The sequence below is a fragment of the Bos indicus x Bos taurus genome, chromosome 6 (genome assembly GCF_003369695.1).
Source record: "Bos indicus x Bos taurus breed Angus x Brahman F1 hybrid chromosome 6, Bos_hybrid_MaternalHap_v2.0, whole genome shotgun sequence".
Classification (NCBI taxonomy): domain Eukaryota; kingdom Metazoa; phylum Chordata; class Mammalia; order Artiodactyla; family Bovidae; genus Bos; species Bos indicus x Bos taurus.
The window spans coordinates 94208543-94236493 of NC_040081.1; the positions used below are offsets into that span (position 1 = coordinate 94208543).

Consider the following 27951-nt stretch of genomic DNA (forward strand, 5'->3'; position numbering starts at 1 on the left):
AACATCCAATGGACTATTGAAAAAGCAAGAGAGTTCCAGAAAAACATCTACTTCTGCTTTATTGACTATGCCAAAGCCTTTGACTGTGTGGATCACAACAAACTGTGGAAAATTCTGAAAGATGGGAATACCAGACCACCTGACCTACCTCCTGAGAAATCTGTGTGCAGATCAAGAACCAACAGTTAGAACTGGACATGGAACAACAGACTGGTTCCAAATCAGGAAAGGAGTACATCAAGGCTGTATACTGTCACCCTGCTTATTTAACTTATATGCAGAATACATCATGAGAAACGCAGGGCTGGATGAAGCACAAGCCGGAATCAAGACTGCCAGCAGAAATGTCAATAACCTCAGATATGCAGATGACACCACCCTTATGGCAGAAAGTGAAGAAGAACTAAAGAGGCTCTTGATGAAAGTGAAAAAAGAGAGTGAAAAAGTTGGCTTAAAACTCAACATTCAGAAAACTAAGATCATGGCATCTGGTCCCATCACTTCATGGCAAATAGTTGGGGAAACAATGGAAACAAGTGAGAGACTTTATTTTTTGGGGCTCCAAAATCACTGAAGATGGTGACTACAGCCATGAAATTAAAAGACGCTTGCTCCTTGGAAGAAAAGTTATGACCAACACAGACAGCATATTAAGAAGCAGAGACATTACTTTGCCAACAAAGGTCCATCTAGTCAAAGCAATGTTTTTTCCAGTAGTCATGTAAGGATGTGAGAGTTGGACTATAAATAAAAGCTGAGTGCCGAAGAATTGATGCTTTTGAACTATGGTGTTAGAGAAGACTCTTGAGAGTCCCTTGGATTGCAAGGAGGTCCAACCAGTCCATCCTAAAGGAGATCAGTCCTGAACATTCATTGGAAGGACTGATGCTGAAGCTGAAAGTCCAATACTTTGGCCACCTGATGTGAAGAACTGACTCACTGGAAAAGACCCTGATGCTGGGAAAGACTGAAGGCGAAAGGAGAAGGGGATGACAGAGGATGAGATGGTTGGATAGCATCACCGACTAAATGGACGTAAGTCTGAGTAAACTCCAAGAGTTGGTGATGAACAGGGAGGCCTGGCATGCTGCAGTCCATGGGGTCACTATGAGTTGGACACAACTGAGCAACTGAACTGAACGGAACTGATGCATTCTCAATACACAGTCTCTCTGTCCTCAGTATCCACAGTGGATTGACTCCAAGACCTCTCATGATACTACAATCCACTGACGCTCAAGTCCTTCATCTGAAATGGTTCTACCCACTGTTTCCACATCCACAGATTCAACCAATAGTGGACTCAATTTCAACTCTACATGCTAAAAAAATTTATGAATACAGACACAGATACAAACTTGATCATTTTGGCCCAAGAGAATCAGACTCAAAATTGGAAATTTTAAAAAGCACTTCTCTACGTGTATAAAAGCCCTAGTTCACTGAGTTATTGACTGAATAGGAAGAAGAATAAAGAGCAGCACTGGACAATGATAGTATGGCATAATGGGGCACTCACTGAACTGGAAATAAATAAAACCTGGGTTTGAATCTAGGCTCTGTTATTTTTCAGCAATGTAACCTTGGCAAATGCAATAAATTTCTCTGAGTCCCATGTTCTTCATGTATAAAATGGAAATGAAATGACACCTAATTCTAAGCACTAATAGCTGAACACACCTAACTGAACATACCTAAGACATTTGCAGTAGTTTAGTCGCTAAATCATGTCTGACTCTTTTGTAACCATCTGGACCATAACCCTCTAGGCTCCTCTGTCCATGGGATTTCCCAGGCAAGAATAGTGGATTGACTGGCCATTTCCTTCTCCAGGGGATCTTCCTGACTCAGGGATCAAACCCTTGTCTCCTGAATTGGCAGATTCTTTACCACTGAACCACTGAGCCACCAGGGAAACACCTAAGACATAGTAAGTGCTCAGCAATTAGCTGAAATTGAGTCCTAAATCCTTCCCATCAAGAGAAAGTGTGCCCTCTTTCCTGAAATTATGAGTGCCCTCAACAACCATGATGCCCTGTTGTCACCCCCATCAGATGCATAAACACACTCCACATGCATGCCTGCATGCACATATGAAAAAATATATGTATTCATGTACATCTGATCTGCTAGTCTGAGCTTTAATTATCTATCTAAATATTACTAAGAAGCAAGAAAGACCTCTAGACCTCTGACAAATCACGAAAAATATATGAAAGCCATGAAATATCAGATTTTTAGCTAATTAACCTAAGTTGGTATTTTTAAAAAATGCGATGTCTATTAGAAAAAAAGTGTTATTTTATCCAAAAGCCACTTAGTCATTTGACAATCCATCAGGTCTCCTATATTATAATGTTCATGTGATTCTTTCTACAACTCATGATGAAAGACTACACATAAATATAAAAGCATTGATACTAGATTATCACACACAAAAAAATTACCTCCACTCCTGTCCCAAATTTCATTTGGTCACATTATTAGGCAGCTCCAAAACTTTACTGGCTCTCCACTACCTATAAATTAAATTAAAATCTAAACTCTTGATATCTTCAGATTTTTGCATTGTCTCTCCAATAATTAGTGTGCAAAATAGGTAGACAGATAAATACTATGTTTTATCTTATTTATATTTAAAGCTAATAATAAAAGGAAGAAAACACTTCTGTAAAGAATAAACATTATATATATCAAAACCTAATTTGGGATTTTAAATTCATGGACAACAGTATTCAAGTCACTGGCTATAACCTGCTACTGCAATTCAGTTCAGAGTCATCAGAAGAAAGATACACGTGTAAAAATTAACTTAGTGCGTTATATACTTTCGTTATAGACCTTTTCATTTGTCCAAATACATGGAGAATTTGAAATGTAATTCTGAATTCATAATTCAGAAGCTTTAAGCCATACCTGCTTTTTAGTGATTTTCCCTGGAAGTACTGCAAGCCTTATTCCATAGCCTCCTTGGCCAAAATATTAACAATTAATACAGTTAGTTGCAATTTCACACTGAAAAGTATCATGGAATAATAATGGAGGTTTAATAGCAAAGTAGGGTAAACCTGGCAAACATGAGTAGAACAGCCAAGTGGGGAGAAAAAAAGAATTTTAAAGGAAAGGCTGCTTAGTCATTTCAAGGTTCAATTTGTTTAATTCTAATTGATTAGGGCTGCAATAGAGGAATATGGAACTATACAAATGTATAATTTGTAGTTTAATATTTAAGTAAACACTAATTCTGTTGCCTGCAAGATTTTCAGAAGAATAATCTCTTTCTCATTCATTTCTTTTTCATTTGCTTCTTTTCCCACTTCTGCTCACGATCTTTCCTCCTTCTACTTCAGCCTATAATCTGACATTTCCTCTTCAGTGAAGTATTTTGTATGCTGGTAAACATGAAAGTAATATTATTCAGATTTACTGCTGTTGCTATACCTAGAAATTTTATTTGGATTTACTGTTACTTGTCTATAATTCCTAACTGCCCTACAGTAACTGTCAAAAGGTGAAGGCCTGAATATTAACCCAGGGAAATCTTTGAAAGATGTAAATGAAAATATTTATGTAAGATACACACACACACACACACACACACACACACACACACACTTCTCTCCCTCCTAAACCTTTTATCTTATAAAAGAGCATCTGATGCCAAAGCATGAACAGTATATTAAGGGCTTAATTTCAGTATTAATAACTCAGATTTAAAACTTGGCAATTAATTAAGATTAATGACAGAAGTCATCCCTTTCTTCCTAATGTAACACTTCCTCCCATCTCTTCAATTCTCCACTCCACTGACCCTTCCATGCTCATTTCAGGCTGTGAAAACCTCAGGTCCTGAAACTCTGATCCTGTTATGTGCTGCCTTTTTACCTGAGATTAACGAAGTAGACATTAGCAAATTTACAACCAACAGCTCAGACAGCTGCCCTACTTTAAGCAGTTAATGGAAAAGGAACTAATCTAGTTAAGAGCATAGGACTAGTTCATAAATCTGGATTCAGAGAATAGATAAAGCCATCATGCTTCTTCTGGAGAGTAGGGACTGAGTTCAGTTGTCAGCTTTCTGGTCATTTGTTGAGAAGAGCCAGTGTTTCTATAAACTGGACTAATGAGACTCAGAGCTAGCATAAGCTGCATGTATGCTTGCAGAGAAGATGATAATAATGCAAGAGACTGACATCGTAATGTATGATTTCACTGGGATAAACATACATCCTACAAGAATTCCAGTCATTGAAAATTTTTCTTGGATCAAATATGAAACAAAGACTAAATCTGTTTTTAAAAAAAAAAAAAAGAACAATGCAACTGCAAACAAGAAAAAAATAAACATATCCCAATAAAGAGAATTAATAAAAATTATAAGCCTTCATCTATTCAGAATTCAACCTGAGGAGAAATAATTGTATCATGCTCTTATAACTCAGAAAATGTTCAACAGATTTAATTATGAATTAAAAATTAATCATCATCCCCAAATGATAAACCTTAGCTCCAGAGAAATAGCATGTTTATGTATCAGCATCCTCAGTCATACTATTATAAGAGACAATTCATATTTGTCAAATTTAAGAATTGCTCTGATGTCATAATTTTCTCAGTAGCTTAGTTTCAGGGTGGAAACATGAAGGTAAAATTATAAGTCCTGCTTACAAAAACCTTTTTAAGTTCCACAAAATCAAAATATGTATCTCTCCAGAATCAGTAGAGTTTACTACATAAATTCATCAAGAATTCATTTTAATCAATTACAATAAAGCTAAAGGGGACATTAAATCACATAATTCTGTTCATTCAATCAGTACCTTGTATACATTATAGGGTAATATAGTGATTTTTTGGCATGAGACATCACACTCAGAATAAGTTAAGGTCTTGTCTCTGCTCACTGAATTGTGGGAACCATGAGGTCTGTTCAGCTTCAGCTTAGGTACAGCAGGGGAAGGGTAGCTAGAATAATGGAAATAAAGTTAATATATGAAAAACATACATAGGAATATGCTAATCCAGTTAAACACAGAGAATGTGGTAATAAGACATTATACATGTTTTCAGAGACAAGGAAGAGGAATTGAGGAAGGAGGCCAGAACTGTCTAAAATGGTGTGTATCATGATGAGAGCAAAGCAGTGAAAATCTACATGGTCTCTAGAGAAAGGCCACATAGAAAAAAGAAAGTTTTCTCTCTAGGAAGAGAGAAAACTTAAGATCAAAGGTTAAACTGTAAGAATCAACCAATGTTAGGCGATAGGAGAAGGGAGAGAAATGAAAGTGTCAGGCAAAGGTAATTGGAGAGTAATCATTCTTTACTATTGACCTCTAATCTGTTTACTATGTATATAGATGTGTTATTTGAATTTTTTATTGAAGTATGTTACAGATTTACTGTCAATCAAGATAGGATATAATATGATATGATATGATGTATGTGTGTGTGATTGCAAACCAAACTGTGCTTAATGCTGGTCAGGATTATGAAAAATATATATAATATATATTATTTTCAATACAGTAACCTGCTTTGAAGAAGCATTATGGGAATCTAAAGTTTAGAAAATTAGAACCACCTTTTCCCCACATATTTTCTAAGTGAAAAGAGTTCTCTAGGGTGAGAAATATGAAGTATATCAGTGAACAAAATTATTTTGAAATGGGAAAGAGTTTGTAAACTATTCCAATTTCATTAACTGAAAAAAGAAAAGCATTAGGAGAAAAAAATTCCTTTTAAGTCTTTGAAATAAAAGGAGTTAATTTTTAATCCAAAGTCAGATAAATAAAAATGGTAAACAAGTAAATGGCCGTTGGCATTCTTAAACATAATTTTTGCAAAGTCTGAATAGTAAATCATTTTTATTTTTTACCACAAAGTTTACAACAGTTTCAAATTCCTCATATACTAGAGGCTGTGATTTGATTCAGAGTGGAATTAGGGAAGAATGTAAGATTATATGAAGCAATTTTAAAGATGATTTACTTAGATTATAAATGTATATTATAAAAATTATAGTGTTTTATTTAGGAGTAGAAAAAGAAATGAAAGCCATTTAGCCAAAAATGTCACTTATTTCTCCTTAAAAGTATACATTTATACAATGTATTAGTATAAATTCATTTTTAAAAGAAGGGGACAATGAAAGCTTCCTACTCAAGCCAATTTCCTTAACTGAGTTACAAAGGTTTCCTTAAACTGAACTTATAAATAGGGGCCTGGTAGACATAAAGGCACCATCATTAGGCTCTCTGTTAAAGTAATAAACTGTCTACCAAACAATGTACTTTTCCCCCTCATTAGACTATATCCTTCGGGCTCTAAATTGAAAGCAAAATTTAAGATATACAGAATAATATAAATTTCTGTAAATTATCAGAAATTGTAAGGTGACATTTAAATAAATATAAATTTAATCTATCGTAATTAAGATTACATAAGGGCTACAGAAAAAGTAAACACAGAAAAAGAAAGGTTAAAAATCTACCTTTGCTGACATTTCTACTCCCAATTGGATGATTTAATTAATGTTCTCCAGGTGCTTAACAACAAAATTGTATATGAGCCTAAGAAAATAATGTACTTGGCCAGAGGGGGAGCAGAAGAAGATGGTGGAAGAGTAAGACGGGGAGATCGCCAGCCTCCCCACAAATACAATAATGCATTTGGCCATGGAACCAATGTTAACAAAGTTGATATTTTTAAAGTATTCTTTTAGTGTGCCAAAAGCTCACTGGTGACAAAAAAAAAAAAACACACAGAGACAGAGACTTATTTTTAAACTCAGTGCATTAATTCAAGAAGAGGATATTTATGTTAATTTAATAATTTTTGTCTCGTGATTTTCTAAAGGTTGCTGATCAATTCTAACAAAAAAATATCTCTACCTAAACTTACAAATTAATATATAACATATATATGAGGCCACTAAATACATTCTGGATCAGAGGGGTAAGAAGCCAATTAAATATCTAAGTTCTACTTATACTTTGGTTGAAAAAATAAACCTTTTTGGGTAATTTAAATGATTAAAATTTGCATATTCTGTTTTTCACTTTGGGGAACCAAATTGAGTCAACACTTTTGCCAGCTTATATGCATAATTAAGCAACAATTTTATTTAAGCTATGAAATAGTATCAAAAAAGCACTCTATTTTCTGAACTTGCTATTTTCCACTGAAACAGACATTAGTCAAAGACATATACACTGAAAAATATGTTCTGTAGGACTATATATACACATACATTTATATTAAACATTATACACACACATATATATACACACACGCACACAGGCATAAATCAGACAGTGGAAACTGTAACAATGGCATGTTCACGACATGAGTTATTCTACTAAAAATTTGTCTTTCAAATATGTGTAAACCGAAGTTAATTCTTTCTGCTAATTTAAGTGGGATATTTAATGTATTTTAAGGATGCCCTGAAATGTAATGACAAGAAGTAATAAGAACTGGGGCTTTCCTGATGCTCCAGTGGTTAAGACTCCATGCTGCCAGTACATGGGGTAAGAGTTCAATCCCTGCTGCTGCTGCTGCTAAGTCACTTCAGTTGTGCCCAACTCTATGTGACCCCATAGACAGCAGCCCACCAGGCTCTGAGGTCCCTGGGATTCTCCAGGAAAGAACACTGGAGTGGGTTGCCATTTCCTTCCCCAATGCATGAAAGTGAAAAGTGAAAGAAAGTGAAGTCACTCAGTCATATCCGACTCTTTGCGACCCCATGGACTGCAGCCTTCTAGGCTCCTCCATTCATGGGATTTTCCAGGAAAGAGCACTGGAGTGGGCTGCCATTGCCTTCTCCAAGTTCAATCCCTAGTCAGGGAATTAAGATCCTCATGTATGCCATGCGGTACAGCCAAAAGATTAAATAAATAAATCTGCCTACTAAGGCTGTTTTCTGGGGTGGGGGTGGAGAACGGGAGAGAAAGATAGTAAGAATGGAAAGATACTGGTGGTAATAAAAAGGATAGAAACATCTACGGGTACTCTTTCCAAGTGTTGTCCAATCATACTTGGCCTAAAGGACCATACAAAATTTCAGATCTTATAGAAACAAAATGCAAGCAATCACTTAAGAGTTTTTACAAATGATATTTTTATCTACTCTTTCATTTAAGTATAAAAAGGAAAAAGTGAAAGCATTGCAGGCATTTTGTGTTCAGTAGGACTGACTCAATAAAGCTAAAGTAGAGTCCCTAAAATCTACGTTTGGCTATATGACACAAAGTATTTACATGGAATCTAAAAACAAAGTTTAAGAACGCAGTTATTAGCCGCATAGTTCCAAGCACTGAAGACATTTTACACATCAAATCGTCTGAGTGAAAGCTTCAATCTGCTCAGAAACATCCACAAGTGGTTTACGTCTTGCAAATGTGATGCAGAATTTAAAGGCATCCTCGTACGAAATCGCTGCCTTCCAGATGCTTCTTCAATCTGAAGATGAAGTGGTTTGATAGTACAGAGTGCTGCTTTGAAAGCATGAGTGTTCAGAGTGATCCTTGGGAGGGTTAAGAATCCTTGAAAAAGCCACCACTGAAGAGGTGAGGCCGTTAGTTTGGAGCTCGAGAATTCAGAAGCAGGACTGACAAAGGACTGAACCTAAATCTAGATCTGGAGATGGAAGCCAGAGGTCCAGCCCGAATCATCTACCACTGAGGTTCTCAGGCTTCTCTGCTGCTGCTGCTGCTAAATCACTTCAGTCGTGTCCAACTCTGTGCGACCGCATAGAGGACAGCCCACCAGGCTCCCCCATCCCTGGGATTCTCCAGGCAAGAACACTGGAGTGGGCTGCCATTTCCTTCTCCAATGTATGAAAGTGAAAAGTGAAAGTGAAGTCTCTCAGTCATGTCTGACTCGAAGCAATCCCATGGACTGCAGCCTACCAGGCTCCTCCGTCCAGGCAAGAGTACCGGAGTGGGGTGCCATTGCCTTCTCCACAGGCTTCTCTGGTGCCTTCTAAATAAACCTATGTTTTCAGACTGGGTTTTGGTGGGAGAGTTTGTAGATTTTTTTTTAAATCAGAGGACTAGCACTGAGTTCTGTTATAATGAACTTTTTTCTTTTAAGCAGCTACCATCAATCATTTTCAAAAATGAAAATATCTGCACAATTAATGGAAGTCCTCTCCATGTAATAAACTTAGCTTAACTGGAAACTGGCTATGCACCTATATTGTTTATTTCACCACCGACTGATGAAAACTTTGCCAAGTGCTAGCATTTCTCCTCAGGTCATTGCACCCTGGCTGCCCTCACTCCAAAGGCCACTTTGGATCAGCTCCTTTCCTTTATCTTCGTGGCTGCCCAACTACTTCCTCAGGTGAGGCTGCCTAAATATTATTAACCATAACAGTTTATATTACCATAGAATCCTTATTACCTTACCATACCCCGAAGCTTTACTTGTCAGACTAATATTTTAACAAATCTGTTGTGCCAATACTGTGTGTGCACAATTATAAGTTGTTGCAATAATCTCAGCGAATTATACAAATCCTTAGGATTTTTTTCTGGCTCAATCTAGGTAGAAGAGGAGAAAACTTCTTTAAAAGGAAAAAAAAAAACGCTTCCATTAACATGTTATTCTTACTTTTGATTTTTAATACCCAACTATCGCTACGCAGCCTTTATAAATGAGAAGAAAATTAAAGTCAGTGCAATTTTCTCAATTTCGTCTTACTAAAATTTAAACACATCTGGCAAGAAAACCTAATTCTCTTTCATCTCCGTGTAATAAAAAGCCCTAAGTTTAAAAAACGAAGACATAGTGTGCATACTTCACCACGGGTGTTACTACCACCAGCATTCTTTTCTGGCCGTGTTTCAATTTCTGTCTGCTTATTGGTGAAGGAGGGACTGCGGTCTGAAGGTTAACATAACCTCGATGACAGACAAGAAGCTCCTTGGAGATTGGGTTTGTGGAACAGCTCCCTAACCAGGGCTGCGCTTTCTTCTTTGCTTTGCTGCTTCTCTAACTCTCTTTTCAAATAGAAAAAGAAAAGAGAGAGAGAGAGAGAACGCCTGCTAATGCATCATTTATAAATTACCTTGTTATGGCAAAAACAAAACACCGCTTTGAAAACCAAACAATCGCCTGCTGCAGACCCCAGCCCGTTTGATGGAGACCCTTCAAAAGAGTCCCCGGCTTCACGGAGGCTGTTTATGTGGAGACTTCGATGGGTACCTGCTGTCCCCCGTCACTCCCTGGAAACTTGGCGGCAGATGTTGCCGCGTTAAGTTGTCTCTGAAGTGGCTTTCCGTCCTCGTCTCCCCACCGCCACGGAGTCAAACTGCATTAGATCTCTTTATTCGCGCCTAAGGCAAGTTCGGGAGCGCAGCTGTGTCCACCCCCTGCTCCTACCTTTGGTGTTTCAGGCCTCCAGGCAGCGAGAGGGAGACCAAAACGGTCCTGCCGCTCTCAACTACCTCCGCTGACAATCCGGCCGCTCGCTGCGGGCCGGGGGAGGCCGCCGCCGCCGCGGCGAACAGATGTCGGCGACAACCTGCGAGCTCACACCTGGACGCGCCGCCCGCACCTCGCGCCCGCGCGCTGAAACATTCATGACTCCGAGGACCGGCGGCCGCCATCAAAGCCCGGCGCCCCGGCCGCCCGCAGCCCCGCAGCCCCGCCGTCCCGCCGCCTGGCGGGGGCTGGCGGCGCCCACAGGTAGCCGGAGGGCGGAGGCCGAGCAAGAGGTGTCTGGCGTCGCTTTGATACTTGATGCCTGAACTTCAGTTACTTGATCAAGGACTTCAGTTCGGCCGCGGATGCTGCCATTGAGCCCGCTGCGGCCTCGGAGCCATGAAAGGAGAGCCATTTGGCTGGAAATTCAGCGTGACGGGCCTTGCAGGGGAAATGTGCGTGACTCCGGGTTTGGTTCTATGGACGCTGATGTGTTTATGAAACTAGACTCTCAAGAGGCAGAATCTGCAGTAAACAATGTATAAAGCCATGACAGGATGGGTTTTCGAGGTGGAAAACGGCGCTGTTGACTAAGGGGAGGTGGTGTTATTTTGGAACCATAAGCCACAATCTGAAAACATGATGTTTTATTGTCTCTCAAGCAGTTTTGTTGTGTCTCCCCCGCCCCCAAAGAAACAGCATGACTATTACTTTCTTTAAAATTGACAAATGAGAAAGCGTTCTCATTTGTTTCTTGACAATATACAGCAAAACTGCATCCATGCCCAACGAAATGAAAATGTTTGCAAAAGTTCTCCTAATCTCTGCAATGTACAAATTGCTTTAAACACACACACACACACACACACACACCTCATACCATTATGCACACATTTCACAAGAAGCATAGTCAAAAGTAAATACACTCAAGCCTTTACAAGCACAGAAAAATAACAAAATTATTTGCAAAATTTATTCACCAGTTTGTTGATAAGATTAAGTTTTTCTTAAAAAGAACTGGCCTTGAACAGCTAGTAACATATATTCCAATGAACTATTTGATATGCAGAGACAAATCTTTTTAGTGGGAATCAATATTGATACATATATATACCTATATACACTGTATATGTTCAGTTCAGTTCAGTCAGTTCAGTACACACATGTTTAAGAAATCTTTCATCAGTTGTCTGAGTAGTCAGAGATCTATATTTTAACTTAGTTTTATCAATTACTGATTGGTTTCAGGGGAGTCAAGTTGAAGTTAGAATTTTATCCTTCCTTACGCTGGCGGAGCCTAGTCATAGGTAAATCTGGCTATCTAAATGTGTCCAAAAAAACCCTCCAAGACTAATTTTCTCATTAGGTGATTATGCCCCAGCTTGCCTAGGAAATCCAAAACAAAGAATAGGCAGAGAACTAGAGGACACTGCTACTTGGACATCTTTGTCTTCTAAATTTAAATTTTCCTCTACTCCATGTAATCCTATGAGATAAACCATATCTATATAAACTAAGTTGATAAAAACCTTGGGGTTCAGACAGTTTAATTTCTGAGAGCTTACCTAACTAGCCACAATAAATAGAAGGTAACAGTGAGCCATGGTCTTCTTCTCCTGCTTAGATAATTATGAAAGCAAAGCATCCCATCTTACTAACGTACAGAAAAATTAGCTGTGCCAAATATGTTCTGTATCACTTATTATCCTATCTCTGGGTCCTCAATTTCTTACTAGGTAAATTAAGTTTCTCAAATGAAAGCTATTCTAAAGCAAAAGAAAAGTACTGGAAATTTTAAAATATTATATGGTCTTTTTTTAAAAACAAAATTTGTGGGACGCTGGCATATCAGCACAGATTACGCCATGTACCATGCAAACAATTTTATTTAGAGAAATAATTAAATATTACTTTTTGGATAATAATATTTGATATATTCCAGTCATTGTAAAGTTTTTAAAAATAAAACCCACCAAACATTTACTAAGATTAAGTGTCCTATGTTTGATGCAGATTCTTTGGGGCATAAGTACCAAAGTCCCATGAGTTGGCTGTTATCAATAACAGTATTTACTGTTATCAATAACTGTTATCAATAACAGTATTTACTATGCTCATGAGGAAAAGAATAGAGCAATTAAAAGACTTCAGAAGAAGAAGAAGCCAGAAAGAAAATTAGCATAGTGTATAAGAAATGCATAAACTAGTATAAGAAATTAGCATATGGAGGATGGGAAGTTAATATTGGAATTAACTCTATCAAATTAACTCTATTAACTCTATCAAAGAGGTCCTGGTAGATGATACAAAGGTGACAGAAACTCAGATATTCTCAATAATCTTTGTGAAACATGAAAAATGGGGAAATGAGGAATAAAAAGAGGGGAAGGCAAAGATTTCCCAGGCTGTCTAAAGGGAAAAAGTTATATGCTGTAAACTATAGGTCCGACATCAAACCCTAGTCTAAAAAAATAAATATTATAAAAGATCATAGCAAGAACTAGAAGCAAGAAAAAAATATGTCACAATTACTTGATTTCCAGAACCAAATAATTCTGCATCACTGATTCGGTTGAATGGGTGAATACATAAATATACGTTATACCTTAAATACAGAAAACTAATAACATTTATTAAATATCCTTGTGAATAAGATGGTAAACTGAGTTAATACTATTGGTGGGCTTCTACCTTTACCATATTCATTTCAATTAACAGTGTGGAGTGTCAATCTGTGCGGAAGGTGTTCATGGAGTACCCCACTGAGGTCTGAATTTGAAATAAGTGACAAAAATTTGCAGTTGACAAAATTTTGGAAGCATCAAACCCATCAAGAATAGGTATTATGAATAAAGATTAAATCAGGCTGTGTCAGACACACATAGAATCATAATATATATCTGATGAAAAGCAAATCAATTAACTGAACCAACAATTGATATTTACTAAGTTTAAAGTCCTGCATTTAAAAAAAAAACAAATTTAAAAATCATAAGTCACATATATAGGTGAAGAGTGAAAAAAGTGGTAAACAAAAAACTGGGAAACAGAGAGTTTACTACCTTTTGTCTATATTTTTTAAATACAAAATCTTTTAAAACTGAAAGTTTTGTGTTAACTGTGTCACTAAAATACATTTGGAAGAAAAAACTGACCTGAACTAACTGAAGAGTATTTATGGTCTATTATTATCCACCTGTACTAATCAATATTTCTGTAACAGAATGTCTCAACACTGAGCTCAAGAGATGATGCTTTCCACAGTATATAAACAGATATATGGACTGTATCAGAGTCCTAAAATCTGAAAAATTCTGAGTTTTGAAACAATTTAACCTCAAGAGTTAGGATAAAGATTCTAGGACTATATCAGACAGAATGAGCAAATTCTCAAAAAAACAAAGGAAATTTTGGTCAAAATAATGAAAGCATTATTCTGCAATCATGGAAAAATAAATGATGCTTTAACCTGCTGGGGCAATGTGTAAACTATTCTAGCACTATAATCTAAGAAGAACGTTAGATTTACTTGGTATCTAACAAAGTGTTTGGTACATTTTAGACATTAGATAGATATTTGTTTGAATTAATGGAAGAATGATTATAATGCATCATTCAGAAGCACAAATATATCAATTTATCCAAACTCAAAGATTTCTTCTATTCCCAATTCATCATTCTGGCTTGAATCCCCAACCCCCAGACTATCTTTTAATCCACACATCACTGTTCTCGGCTACCTCAGAGATTTTGCTCATGACGCTTCATCTGTGGAAATACTCATTCCACCTAGCTCCACCTGATGAAATCTTATGCATTTTCAAAACTAGAAGGGCTCTATTTCTGATGAAACATTCCCAGATTCCTCCAGGAAGAGTTAATATCTCTTCCTCCATGTACTCAAGAGTACTTGATGCTTATTTATATATGGCTTAGATCATGTTCTGGAATAAATTTTATTTTTGTGTGTATCCCAAAGTTTAGATTTCTTAAGGGCAAGGCTATCATCTGTACCCCCCAATATTACCAGATGCTATTACTTGTGCATATTTATAATCTACAAATTATTGAATTAACTCAAAATTAGTACAAATGAGAAAAGGCCATAAAACTAAATTTTAATCATGAGAGTTAAAGGAATATAGAAGGTTACTGACAAGAGTATTGGAACCACTGTCTTGTTTTTGCTAATACATCTCAGTGCTACCACTATACCCAACACTTAAAATGTTGAAAATTAATGTCTAAGTTGGGGGACAGAAAACTAAGATGATGCATGAAAACAATTTTAAAACCTAAAAAGTGAAAGTCTAGCATATTGAAGAAGAGAGTTGTTACATGTCATTTGAGAAGCAGAACTTTATATTATGCATTAATTTGAACAGAGGCACAAACTTCTTAAATACAAGAAGTTTGTATTAACCACAGTGGTTTGGTAATGAAAAAGCCTGCTTCACAAACCACCTAATTCTTTCTACCTGTGGTCACAGCAAAGGGTAAATTATCTGTTAGGGATATTCCAGGAATATTTTCTCAAATTGGTTTTCTAAATGGTTGAACTCAGATGTTTTTAAAATTATCTCCATCTCATAGAAGTAAAATCTTAAGATTTAGATGTTTTGATAGTTTAAACACCATGCTAGAATCATATAGCATTAAATATAGCTTGGAACTTAAAATACTAATCTCATCAATTATTTCATCCTTAAAAGAATAATCTAGTTTTTTCCCAACACATCCCAGGTACAAACCTCATCTCCTTCCTGAGGTCGCATCAAGGAAACTCGGTCGTACTGCCTCCGCAACAAAGCCCAGAGCGCGTCCAGCCGACCCTAAAGGGAAACATGATCTGTAAATCTCTGGGAAATGTACTCAACCTCTGCTTGCTAGATAAATGAGCTAAAATGAAGAAGATAAAGTCTTTTCCTCTACTCTCATTTCTTTCATAAATTAAATGAATAAATAACAAAAACAGAGTTTCTTGTTGCTGAGAAATGACTCGGTCAGTCATTAGAAGGTAAATTGAATGTCTGCTGTTTGATATACCTTGGTCCTCCTTCAGGGAGACTAAAAGGATTACACTTTAGGAAGCTGCAGTTAAATCCCACAAAGTTTGAACAATCACCTTAATTGGCGTGTACCACTTTGTCTGAGGAGGCTGGTGTGTGGGTTTAGATGGCGGTGGTCTCGGTCTGACGGGTTCCTCTGGTTCTTCAGGAAGGGTTACCACAGCATTTTTGGCTTTCTCCAGCCTCGCACCTTCTTCTGTAGATCCTTTATCACCCCAACGAACCTTTAAAACAAAGGGAAATATTGCTATCAGACATACAGTGGCCTAGGAGAACAGACTCTTGTTCAGCTGGTTCTTGGCTCATCACCTCAGAGTCAAAAGATGAGTAAGTAACCTAACTCCAAATTTCTCTTCTGAGATTTAACAGATTTTTCACCACTCCTTATGCATTTAATATCAAGATCCTAGAAATAAAAACCCTTTATAAAAATTTGGCATCGATTAAATTTGATACAACCAACCATTTCTCCATTGTTTCAAATAAGGAGTTAATTTGTATTTTACAAGGGAAATGTGTAATTCTATTCTCTAGGTATGTTCTCCTTCTAGCTAAACACACCCCTATATACTGATGACAATGGTTGAAACAGATGGTAATGATGATGATAATTAGCATTTACTGAATAATTATCATGTGCCAAGCTGCATTTAATCCATACAAAAAATGCTATGAGGTAGATACTGTGTTTTTTGCTTCCCATGGAGGAAACAAAGATACAGAGAGGTTAAGTGATGAGCCCAAAGCCGCACAGTAAGTAGCAAGACAGGGATTTGAACATGTTAATCTGAAGTGGACAAGATGTTTCAACTAGGTTCGAATTTTACAAATATATTTTATAAAAGAAGTTAATTTTTCCTTCCAAAATTCCCATCAAGTTTGACTAAGGACAAAAGTGTGATTAAACTTTCACCTTTGGAAGTAAAAATAATTATGTATGTTTTATCTTCATTTTGTAAAGCAGTTCTCAGTCTTCAGTTCCTCTGCTCATATGGATATGGTTATTTGACATACACATTTTTCATTAAGGAAGACAAATCTGAAAAGACTCTGAAGAGAAGAATTCAGAGACATGAGAGATTTCCACAAATTTGGGGGAATTCCTTCCTCTGAAAACCCTGGATACTGAAAACAACTGCAAGGTCAAGTGATGTTTTCTTTATTTTTCAATGAAAATTGGCTAAATCTGAGCCAAATTTTTTTCCAGTGTGGGGATGTGAAGAGGATGCGGCCCCTGGAGGAAGGTTTTGTTCATCCAAGAGCAGCATAAAAGTCTAAAAAGCAAGGATGTTCCCAAAGAAGACAAAGATAAGTGAAGCTCTAAAAAGAAACAGGAAGGCCTGTCCTGGGCACACAGCAACTCACCAGTGTTAGGTAATTTCTACAAAGAAAAAATGATTAATAAGCTTTTTAAAAGCATTTTAATGACCTGAATTAGTGGACAGGAATACAGATGATTACCATTCATAGAAAGATCTATTCATAGCTTTTTGATAAGGCTTACTTAGATATTTTTACCTTTTTTTAACTACAATTTTAGAATAGGTTTTCAATTTCAAGTGGACCCTGTTGAGTCATTAAAATGTATCTGTATCTTTCAGTGTGATCAGTGGTACTAGAATGTTCTTTATGAGGTTGTTAAAATTGTTTTAAACACCATTAAACCTTTAGAGCTAGATAGTTGGCTTTCTTTCCAGAGAAATGACCTTCTCTTTCAAATCAGTGTCTTCGCCTAGATTAATTAAAACTTTAAAAATCTTTAGATATATCTAAATTGAACTCAAAAATTCTAAAACCAGGACCCATCTCCTGCAGTTATAAAGTCTCAATTCTAAGAGAAAAACAAACAAACAAACAAAAAATAAGATACATAGTCAAATAGTATCATAACATAGAGAAGTAATTCAGAGTAGAAGTATAAGTAGGTAAAATTTAGGACCATCCAGAAGTTATAGATGTTTAAGTCAGATTTTAACTAGTGCAGCATTCACAGTTGATATCACAGAGGTGATGGTAATTGTATCCTTCCTCTAAATAACATTGGCACCATTCTCAGATAAAGAACACGAAGATAGTTGAACTTGAGTTCTCACCCAACATGGCATTTCTAAGGACTCAACTATTAAACAACTAAATGTATGATACTAGATTAGTGGAAAAGTCCATTTTACAACATCTTATGGAAAAAACTGAATGAACTTTTTGGCCAACACAATATATAATTGTTGTTGCTGTTGTTTAATCACTAAATTGCATCCAATTCTTTTGCGACCCATGGATTGTAGCCTGCCAACCTCCCTGTCCATGGGATTTTCTAGGCAAGAACACTGGAGTGGGTTGCTGTTTCCTTCTCCAGGGCATCTTCCCGAGCCAGGGAATGAACCCATGTCTCCAATGGCAGGCAGATTCTTTACCTCTGAGCCACCAGGGAAGCCCCAATTATAGTTGCTGAGTTCTAAAATAAATGCATTACATAAATCCATTATTCTTAGTTCATCATAGCTGTTTCATCATTATCATCATCACTACAAACAATAGCACAATCCTTTCTCACTCAACTTCAAATTCTAAAGCTAGGAAACACTATATAGAGTTTTCCTTAAACTCTTAAAAACAATTAAATATATATACATACTTATATGTATAAATTTTAATATTTTAGTTTGACCACATTGAGATAGCCAAAAAGGATAAAAGAATAACAAGAATAGATTGCTAAAGGCATTCTTAACAAAATTGACTTTTGAATATTTTTTAAAAAGTGCAAATTTTATAGCTAAATGTTTCCAATTCTATTTGGTTTTCATGATAAACAATGAAATTCCATAATTTCTGAGCATATTCAGAGGTTGTATCATAAAGGAGCAATTTTAGAACTGAGAAAAGAAACAAAAACAGTTTCCTGCTGAACTGCCAGAAACACACATGTGAAGTCATCAGGTACTGTGGCTCAGTTGTGCTAACAGCTATTATTAACATCAGTTCAGCTCCAGCTTTCTGCAAATAACCATTACTATAGTGTTTAAGTATTTAATGTAAAGGAGAAGGAAGAAAGGACTTTCTACTAAAATTCCTATCCTGGCTTAAAACAACATTTAGTTACAAAGACTTATTTTTTAATTCAGATGTACCATGATTTCTATAATTCCATTTACTTTCCCTTTAAGGTATTTATTTTTTTTAAGGAAAATACTTTCCAGATTTGAATAGGCATGATTTTAAAACAAGGTATGTTTTCTATTTTTCCTCTCCAAGTTTAAATAAATTCACGCTTGAAAAAGTCCAATGGTGCTTAATTCTCAGTATATTTGTATTGTGTATTTTTACGTATTGTGTTTTCCCTTTGTGATGCCCATATTTACTTGCTCATTTTTTTTATCATTCCCATCCTTATTTCCTCCTCACTGATGGAGTAGTCCATAAAATGTAGCCCAAATTATCCATGGTTAGGGAACTTCCCCAGTGGTCCATTGGTTAAGACTTTGCCTTCCAATGCAGGGGGAGTGGATTTGATCCCTGGTCTGCGAAGTTAAGATCCCACATGCCTTGTAGCCAAAAAAACCAAAATGTAAAATAGAAACAAACAATATTGTTTTGAAAAACCAAAATGTAAAACAAATTGAACAAATTTAATAAAGACTTTAAAAATGGTCCACATTAAAGAAAACACTTTTTAAAAAATTGTCTATGACCAAAATGGACTCTGATTTATTAACAGTGAGTGAGTCCTTCTCATAAATTTTCTTCAGCTAAAAAGAAAGGGCAATGTAATTTCATATTAGGGCTTCCCTAGTGGCTCAGATGGTTTAAGTCAAAACTAAAACACAAATTAATAAATTTCAATTTGACTAAATTTTAAATAAAAGAGTCAATAACTCTTAAAACTTGAAATGTGAGTTACTCAGGGATGTTCATGGCCCCATGGCTTTCCTGACCATATTCCAGTAATATGCCTTTTAACTTGGAACCCATTCAGGAGCTCATGCATATGCTTTTATTTTCTGTAGAAAGAGACTCCTAATCTCTGGAATACTAGAATATTGGAATAACAAAAATCTGCCACAATTCCTGGTGTTTTCAATAAGAACAAATATACCAGGTGGCTCAGATGGTAAAGGACCACCTGCAATGCAGGAGACCTGGATTTCATCACTGGGTTGAGAAGATCCCCTGGAGAAGGGAGTGGCTACCTACTTCACTACTCTTGCCTGGAGAATCCCATAGACAAAGTTGCCCGGTGGGCTACAGTCCATAGGGTCGCAAAAAGTTGGACACGACTGAGCAACTGAGCACGCGTGTAGTGTATTTGAACCCCACTGTCATGTGGCATTCTAGATGTGTGGATTTCAAAGTGGAATCAGGCTTATTATTCTGATATAAATTAGTACATGCTCACTGACAAATAGGTCATGAACAAGCAGGGAAATACATAACACAAATTGAAAATCACTCCATTCAAAGACAACTACTAACACGTTGTGCTAATTCCTGTCTAACCGCTTTCCCCCTGCATACATCTTCTTATATACATGCTTTGCCAGGATCTGTGATTAATAATAAAGTCATGATACCAATGAGAAAATCCCTCCAATTGCTCCCTTGGGTGGGAGGCTGGCTTATCTCTGCCACTGTTAAGGGGTCAGTGCTGACAGGGCTTGCTTATTATTAATTATTCCACCACATTGAAAAATATGTCTGTGGTGATAAGAAGACCTCATTTGATATTTAAGATATAATATTTAAGTTCTGTTTTAATCCACACTTTTTGCCAGTCTAAAAATTTAATACATTCTATAAATGATATTTAATATTAATTATGATTATTCATAAGTGGCAACTAAAACCTATTTTTATTTTCATGTTTTTAATATGTTTATTTTAATTGGAGGCTAATTACTTTATAATACAAAACCTATTTTTAAAAAGCCTTAAAGGTACTTCCTCTACATTTGTGATAGGGTCATATCCACTCTACTGAATAGTTTAACACTTTTTTCTCCCCAAACAGTACTTAACTACTGAATCTTTTCAAAGACAATCATTGTTACAACTTTAAGTAGTTGGCTTCTTCAAAGTTGATGTTCTCTGTAGTCATTTTTTCCAAAACAGTGAGGAAAATCCCTAATTTTGTTTTGCCCTTTAGAATTCAGGCGTCTTATCAATGCAATCCATTGGCTAATGAAGTCAGTTCTTGCACAGTTTTGAAATGGCTAGAATTATTCCATGGAAAAAAAATTGCCCCCAAAAATACTACATGTTAAGAAAAATTGGATGGTATTAGGAAATTGAGCTGTGAAAAGTAGTTTCCATGGCTTAATAGTTCTAAAAATATATATTCCAGATTAGCAGCTTCTATTTTTTTTAAGAGATACCAACCTCCATTCTTTTAATTCCTCCAACACCTCGACCACCATAATAGGAAGCATCCACAGTTGGCCATTTCTTGGTAGGCAGAGGTTCTTCTTCCTCCTACGCAGATACAAGTTTTAAAAAGGTGTTTAATAATTTCTTAAAATGTTACTTAGTCAGAACTGGCTCACATTTAGATATTTTTCTGAATAATACCACTGATATGGAAGAAATATAGTAAAAATTGCACATAGCACAAGTGTATGTACTTCTGCTTACGTGTATAAATTTCTAGTGAAGCTCTACAGAATATAAGGGCTCCTTTCATTCCACAATTCATGGAATCTACCTTATTTTCCCATCATTTCATGGGAAATAGATGGGGAAACAGTGGAAACAGTGTCAGACTTTATTTTTCTGGGCTCCAAAATCACTGCAGATGGTGACTGCAGCCATGAAATTAAAAGACGCTTACTCCTTGGAAGGAAAGTTATGACCAACCTAGATAGCATATTGAAAAGCAGAGACATTACTTTGCCAACAAAGGTTCGCCTAGTCAAGGCTATGGTTTTTCCTGTGGTCAGGTATGGATGTGAGAGTTGAACTGTGAAGAAGGCTGAACACCGAAGAATTGATGCTTTTGAACTGTGGTGTTGGAGAAGACTCTTGAGAGTCCCTTGGACTGCAAGGAGATCCAACTAGTCCATTCTGAAGGAGATCAACCCTGGGATTTCCTTGGAGGGAATTATGCTGAAGCTGAAACTCCAGTACTTTGGCCACCTCATGCAAAGAGTTGACTCATTGGAAAAGACTCTGATGCTGGGAGGGATTGGGGGCAGGAGGAGAAGGGGACAACAGAGGATGAGATGGCTGGATGGCATCACTGACTCGATGTACGTGAGTCTGGGTGAACTCCAGGAGTTGGTGATGGACAGGGAGGCCTGGCGTGCTGCGATTCATGGGGTCGCAAAGAGTCGGATACGACTGAGCGACTGAAGTGAACTGAACTGAAAGTCTCAACATGTGTGTAAATTTGAACCCTGCAAAATTGGTACTAAAAAGGTAGTTGAGAAGCTTTGAAAATGCACAATGCCATGTTTCTTCTTGCTAACACAATATTACTAGTATATGGTATATACTAGTAATATGATATTTAATATATACTATATTAATAGTATGATAATACAGCATATAGCAGTAATATAAAAGTAATACTAATTTTGAAGAAAGTAATAATATCTTTAAACTTCAAGCTTAGATCTTCCAACTTTTTGTAAATAAGGTAAGTAACAGCAAATTATTCACATATTGGTATAAAAAGTAAATTAAATCTCTATGTACTATTGCTCCTGATAGCAAGTCTATGTTTATCAATGTATGAAGGTCCTATCTTCTAACATGTAAAAGAAACCACAAGGTTTGAAAAATAACAAGTGACTTAGTCTAAACTCAAAGTCAATATATCAGAGTTACCTAACAACAGCATAATTGATCAGATCTGGCATAATATCTAAATACAAAAAAAAAAAATACCCACATCACTTATTAAGCACTCATTTACCTCTTTTGGTGCAGAAGGTGGTGGTGGAGGAGGATCCTTGATAACCTGTACCAAAAAAAAAAAAATTTAAATGTAGGAACTTCAGTGACATCGAGAAGAGACAATAAGAATGTATAAAATAATTAGATTAGTAAAATACTGTGATGGTGCCAAAGATGTCCCTGATCAACTTAGCTTCTCAATACTTATCCCCCTATCGCCCTTTATTTTTTTTTATTTTTTTTTTGTTTTTATTTATTTATTTATTTTATTTTATTTTTAAACTTTAAAATATTGTATTGGTTTTGCCAAATATCGAAATGAATCCGCCACAGGTATACACATGTTCCCCATCCTGAACCCTCCTCCCTCCTCCCTCCCCATACCATCCCTCTGGGTTGTCCGAGTGCACCAGCCCCAAGCATCCAGTATCGTGCATCGAACCTGGACTAGCGACTTGTTTCATACATGATAGTATACATGTTTCAATGCCATTCTCCCAAATCTTCGCACCCTCTCCCTCCTATCGCCCTTTAAAACTGCGTTTTTTTTTTTAACTAGCTTTTGACTAACCAGTAACTACTAGTCATTTTTTTTTAAACTAACTAGCTAACCAACCAGCACATTCACTCATTTTATCTTTAGGATATAGATACATTATAGCTTCATTTTTCAGGTGAATAACAAGAAAACTGTCAAATACCTTTCACTAGGTGTTTCTTCTAATGTTAAAATGCAAACATTTTTCACTAGATTACAGCTTGTTCCCTCAAATGGAGAGGGTATTTACTAGCAAAGTCTTCCTGCTGTGATTCACTGATTCTTTTCAAATTGATGATATAAAAATCAGTTTGCATTGGATGAGATAAGGGAGATGAACATACTCTCTTTCCTCACCTTTTTTTTTTTCTAGAAACAAATCAACCTCTTAGCTAAGATTCCTTTCCTCAGTGGATTATTTCATGAAGTCTGATATGGTTAATTCTTTATGTGAGAGGAATATAGACTGAAATCTGATTTAAATGATCTTCACTGGTATTGGGGTGTCTGGACTTTCATACCATCCTGATAGAAAATGACGGACCAAGTGCCAATGGCTTCTGATAATTTGGGTACACATCCAAGTCTGTATACTAAGAAGGAAAACTTTGAAAATATAACTGCTCCACTTCATTTAAGGTCAAATGTTTCAATTCTGTTATTAGATGCTTAAAATTTTAAAAGAGTAGCTTTGAAAATAAATATCATCAAAGAATTCTTTTACTGTACCGTTATCTATTATCATGAATATGTTTTTCTTTTTTTTTAACTTTTTATTTTGTATTGGGGTATAGCCAACTAACAAACAATGTTATAATAGTTTTAGGTGAACAGTGAGGGGACTCAATCATGCATATACATGTATCCATTTCCCCCCAAACTCTCCTCCCATCCAAGCTGCCACATAACACTGAGGAGAGTTCCATGTGCTATGCAGTAAGTCCTTGTTGGTTATCCAATTTAAATATAGCAGTGCGTACATGGTCCATCCCAAACTCCCTAACTATCCCTGAATATGTTTTTTACAGAATGCTTATATTTTAAAGATATATACCAAATCACTTCCAGGTTAATGATATAATTCTGATATTTTCACCAAAATAATTTGAGGTGGGAAGTGAATAGGGTTACAGATGAAATAAGATTAGCCATAATTGAGAATCACTGAAGCTGTGTGAAGAAGACATGGAGGATTCATTATTTTACTCTTTCTCTTTGCATATGTTTGAAATTTTCCATAATGAAAGGCTTTTAAAAAATATTTAGAGACTGACTCATAATCTTTTTTATAATTATTTTCATCATTCTAATTTTGGTTTAGATCTAAATCTCAGGAAGAAAAAAAAGATAGTAACCACAATCACATGGATATAAATGGACAGTAATTTAATTTGATTGAATCTCAAAACTAATTCATCGTAGCATTTGAATGCTACAAGAAATGCTGTTATTTTTACTTAACCCTTTTATTATCCAAGTTCATTTTATCAATGAACATAAAATTCCAGTTCATTTTGGTAATATTGAAGGATAGAAATCTGTGAATTTTGAGATTTAGCCCAGAAATAAATGCCAAGAGAGGATAAAGATTTAAAATAATACTGTAGTAAAATAAGGCAAAGGTTATCATGCTACAGATGCATTTCCTTTATAAAAAGGAAGCACTCAGCTTATTTGCAGGGCAGGAATAGAGATGCAAATGTAGAGAATGGATATGTGGACAAGGTGAGGGGAAAGGAGAGAGTGGGGCGAACTGAGAGAGTGGCATTGACGTATGTAACTGGCATGTGTAAAATAGATAGCTAGTGGGAGACGCACCGGGAGCTAAGCTCACTGCTCTGTGATGACCTAGAGGGGTGGGATGGGAGTGGAGGGTGGAAGGGAAGCTCAAGAGAAGGGGGATATATGTATACATGGAGCTGATTCACTTTGCTGTACAGCAGAAACTAGCACAACACTGTAAAGCACTTATACTTCAATAATAAAACAAAATTTAAAAATAACAGTAATCTAGAAAATAAATAAAAATATGGCAAATCAAAAAAAAAAAAAAAGCACGCATGTCATTATCAACATGCATGTCCAAAATAAATGAAAACCAGATCAGTCAATATTTCACACTCAACAGAGTCAAAACCAACCTAATTACCTTCATTTAAAAGCTAATTCTTCTTCCTGTCTTCCCTGTTTCTTTCAAGTAAATCATTTTCTTTAAAATTGCAGCCTTAAAATTTTCTCATAATCTATAATTTATTCCCACCTCTGAATGATGTCACCAAATCATTTACCATGTCCAACAGACTTTTTGAAATATTCTAGTCTCTGCAGTGTGCATGTGTGTGTCTGTCTCTCTTTCTCCCCACATTCCTATCTTTTCCTCTCCTTTCCCCACCATGAATTCCCCAGTCTTCTCAAAGTAGTTCAGATTTCCTTAATATGCATGGATGCCTGTTTGTTCTCCCCTAGCATTGATCACAATTGATAATTTTATCCAACTCCAAAGCACTGTAACTTCTATGAGAATGAATTTTATGTCTGCTTTGTTCCTAATTATATTCCCAGAACTTAGCAAAGTGTCTAGCAGAAAAGCAGGGAAGAAAGGAAGTTAGAAAGAGAGAAAAGGGAGTAAGGCAGGAAAGAGAAAAGAAAATGGAAGAAGATAGAATGAGGAAGGAAGAAGGGAAGAAAGAAAGGAAGGAAGGAAGGAGGAAAGGGAAGGAAGGAAGGAGAGAGGAGAAGAGGAAGGAAGGAGGGAGGTAAAGGAAGGAAGCGAGGGGAAAGGAAGGAGGGAGGGCAGGAGGACAGAAAGATGACAGGAAGAAGGAAGGATTCTTTACATTCCATTGCCATTCATTTCAGTTCAGTTACTCAGTCATGTCCAACTCTCTGCAACACCATGGACTGCAGTATGCCAGGCCTTCCTGTCCATCACCAACTCTTAGAGCCTGCTCAAACTCATGTCCATTGAGTCGGTGATGCCATCCAACCATCTCATCCTCTGTCGTCCCCTTCTCCTCCTGCCTTCAATCTTTCCCAGCATCAGGGTCTTTTCCAATGACTCAGTTCTTCGCATCTGGTGGCCAAAGTATTGGAGCTTCAGCTTCAGCATCAGTCCTTCCAATGAATATTCAGGACTGATTTCCTTTAGGATGGATTGGTTGGATCTCCTTGCTGTCCAAGGGACTCTCAAGAGTCTTCTCCAACACCACAGTTCAAAAGTATTAATTATTTGGCACTCAGCTTTCTTTATAATCCAACTCTCACATCCATTCCCATTATCACTACCTAAAATCATGAACTCGAGAGTCTTTAGACCTTAAAAATATCTAGTACAGTATTTTTCAACTTCCCCAATGCATCCAACCAGAACTTCATTATTCTGAAAAATCCCCACCTAGTTGTCATCCAACTATGTCTGAATTCCTGCAATAAAGAGAAATTCACTACTTCACTAAGCAATTCATTCCCCTGGCAAGGAACCCACATCATTTGAAAAATTTTCCCCTAAATGAAGCCAAAACCTCCCTCTTCGTAGTTTCCACTTTTTAGCCCTGATCCTACAGTGTGAAATGTATACACACACACAGAGACAACTATTTTTAATTCCAGAAGAGAGGGTTTCCTGTTTTTGAATACGAACCATATATCATCTGACAGCTAAACCTCACAATCATTTTTCATGTAATGGTCTGAGATATTGGGTAATCTTGGTCAGTTTCTTTAGTATGTATTCATTTGTACAATATCTCAAAGTGTGGATTCTAGAACTGATAAATAGTATTTTAAGTGTGACCAAGCCATTAATTAAAGGCATGGTACTCAGGAAAAACAGATGCACCCCTGGCAGTCCTCACCTTCATTCCATGCATTTTAATTAATAACATATTGAAAACTAGGATTGATCTATAATTACCATCGCTTTATTTTGGCATTAATGTCTACAGCTTTGCATGTGTGTGTGTGTAAAGTCGCTTTAATAGTGTCCGACTCTTTGCAACCCTATGAACGGCAGCCTGCTAGGCTCCTCTGTCCATGGGATTCTCCAAGAAAGAATACTGCAGTGGATTGCCATGCTCTCCTCCAGAGGATCTTCCTGACACAGGGATGGAACCCGTCTCATTATGTCTCCTGCATTGGCAGGCAGGTTCTTTACCACTAGAGCCACTTGGGAAGCCCCTACATGTTTTACTTGTAGCTAAATTATACATGCAGCTTGCTTCTCTATCTCTAACTCATCCATCATTCTAATCTATGCATCCAGGTCAATATTTTTCTAAGCTTGTTGTTGTTTGCTGTTCAGTCTCTTAAGTTGTGTCCAACTCTTTGCAACCCCGTGGACTGCTCCTCTTTCCTTCCCCATCTCCCAGAGTTTGCTTAGATTCGTGTCCATTGAGTCGGTGCTGCTATTCAATCATCTCATCCTCCGCTGCCCTCTTCTCCTCTAGCCTTCAATCTTTCCCAGCGTCAGGGTCTTTTCCAGTGAGTCAGTTCTTCACATCAGGTGGCCAAAGTATTTGAGCTTCAGCTTCAGCATCATTCCTTATAATGAATATTCAGGGTTGATTTCCTTTAGAATTGACTGGTGTGATCTTCTTGCAGTTCAAGGGACTCTCAAGAAGTTTAATTGATTGCAATAGGAGCTTAATTGATCATTTCTCTAGTCAAAATGGATCAAATGTTCCAGTGACCACAACTGAAATCAAGGAATTACTGAATTTGGGGAAGAACCTTACACATCATGCTTCTATTCAGTTTTGCAAATTATCATAAAGTGCTCTAGAGTTCTTTCACTGGGAAGAAGCTAAGGTACCTCCATTCCACCAAGTCTAATTTAATATATGGTACTCATTTTCATTTCCTTGTGAGGATTTTAAATTTACTCTGGTTACTACATGTACACCTTGTAGGGTGTATGAATCTCTGAGAACTGAAACAGCATCCCCAGTCCTATATTAGACTATGTGCATGTGCACACTCAGTTGCTTCAGCTGTGTCTCTTCGCGACCCCATGGACTGTAGCCCACC

The 27951-nt window shown here is 36.7% G+C and overlaps 1 protein-coding gene across 1 annotated transcript in view; it reads right to left on the minus strand.

Moving 5' to 3' along the window:
* The window catches only part of ANTXR2 (ANTXR cell adhesion molecule 2), a 179153-nt gene that overhangs the window by 64199 nt on the left and 87003 nt on the right, over nt 1-27951 (minus strand). Inside the window, exons 13-16 of the mRNA XM_027544859.1 lie at nt 22408-22452; nt 20874-20966; nt 15554-15721; nt 15180-15260 (exon numbers count right to left, since the gene is read on the minus strand). Of these exons, the coding sequence (XP_027400660.1) occupies nt 15180-15260; nt 15554-15721; nt 20874-20966; nt 22408-22452 (387 nt within the window). The remainder of the gene's footprint in view (nt 1-15179; nt 15261-15553; nt 15722-20873; nt 20967-22407; nt 22453-27951) is intronic.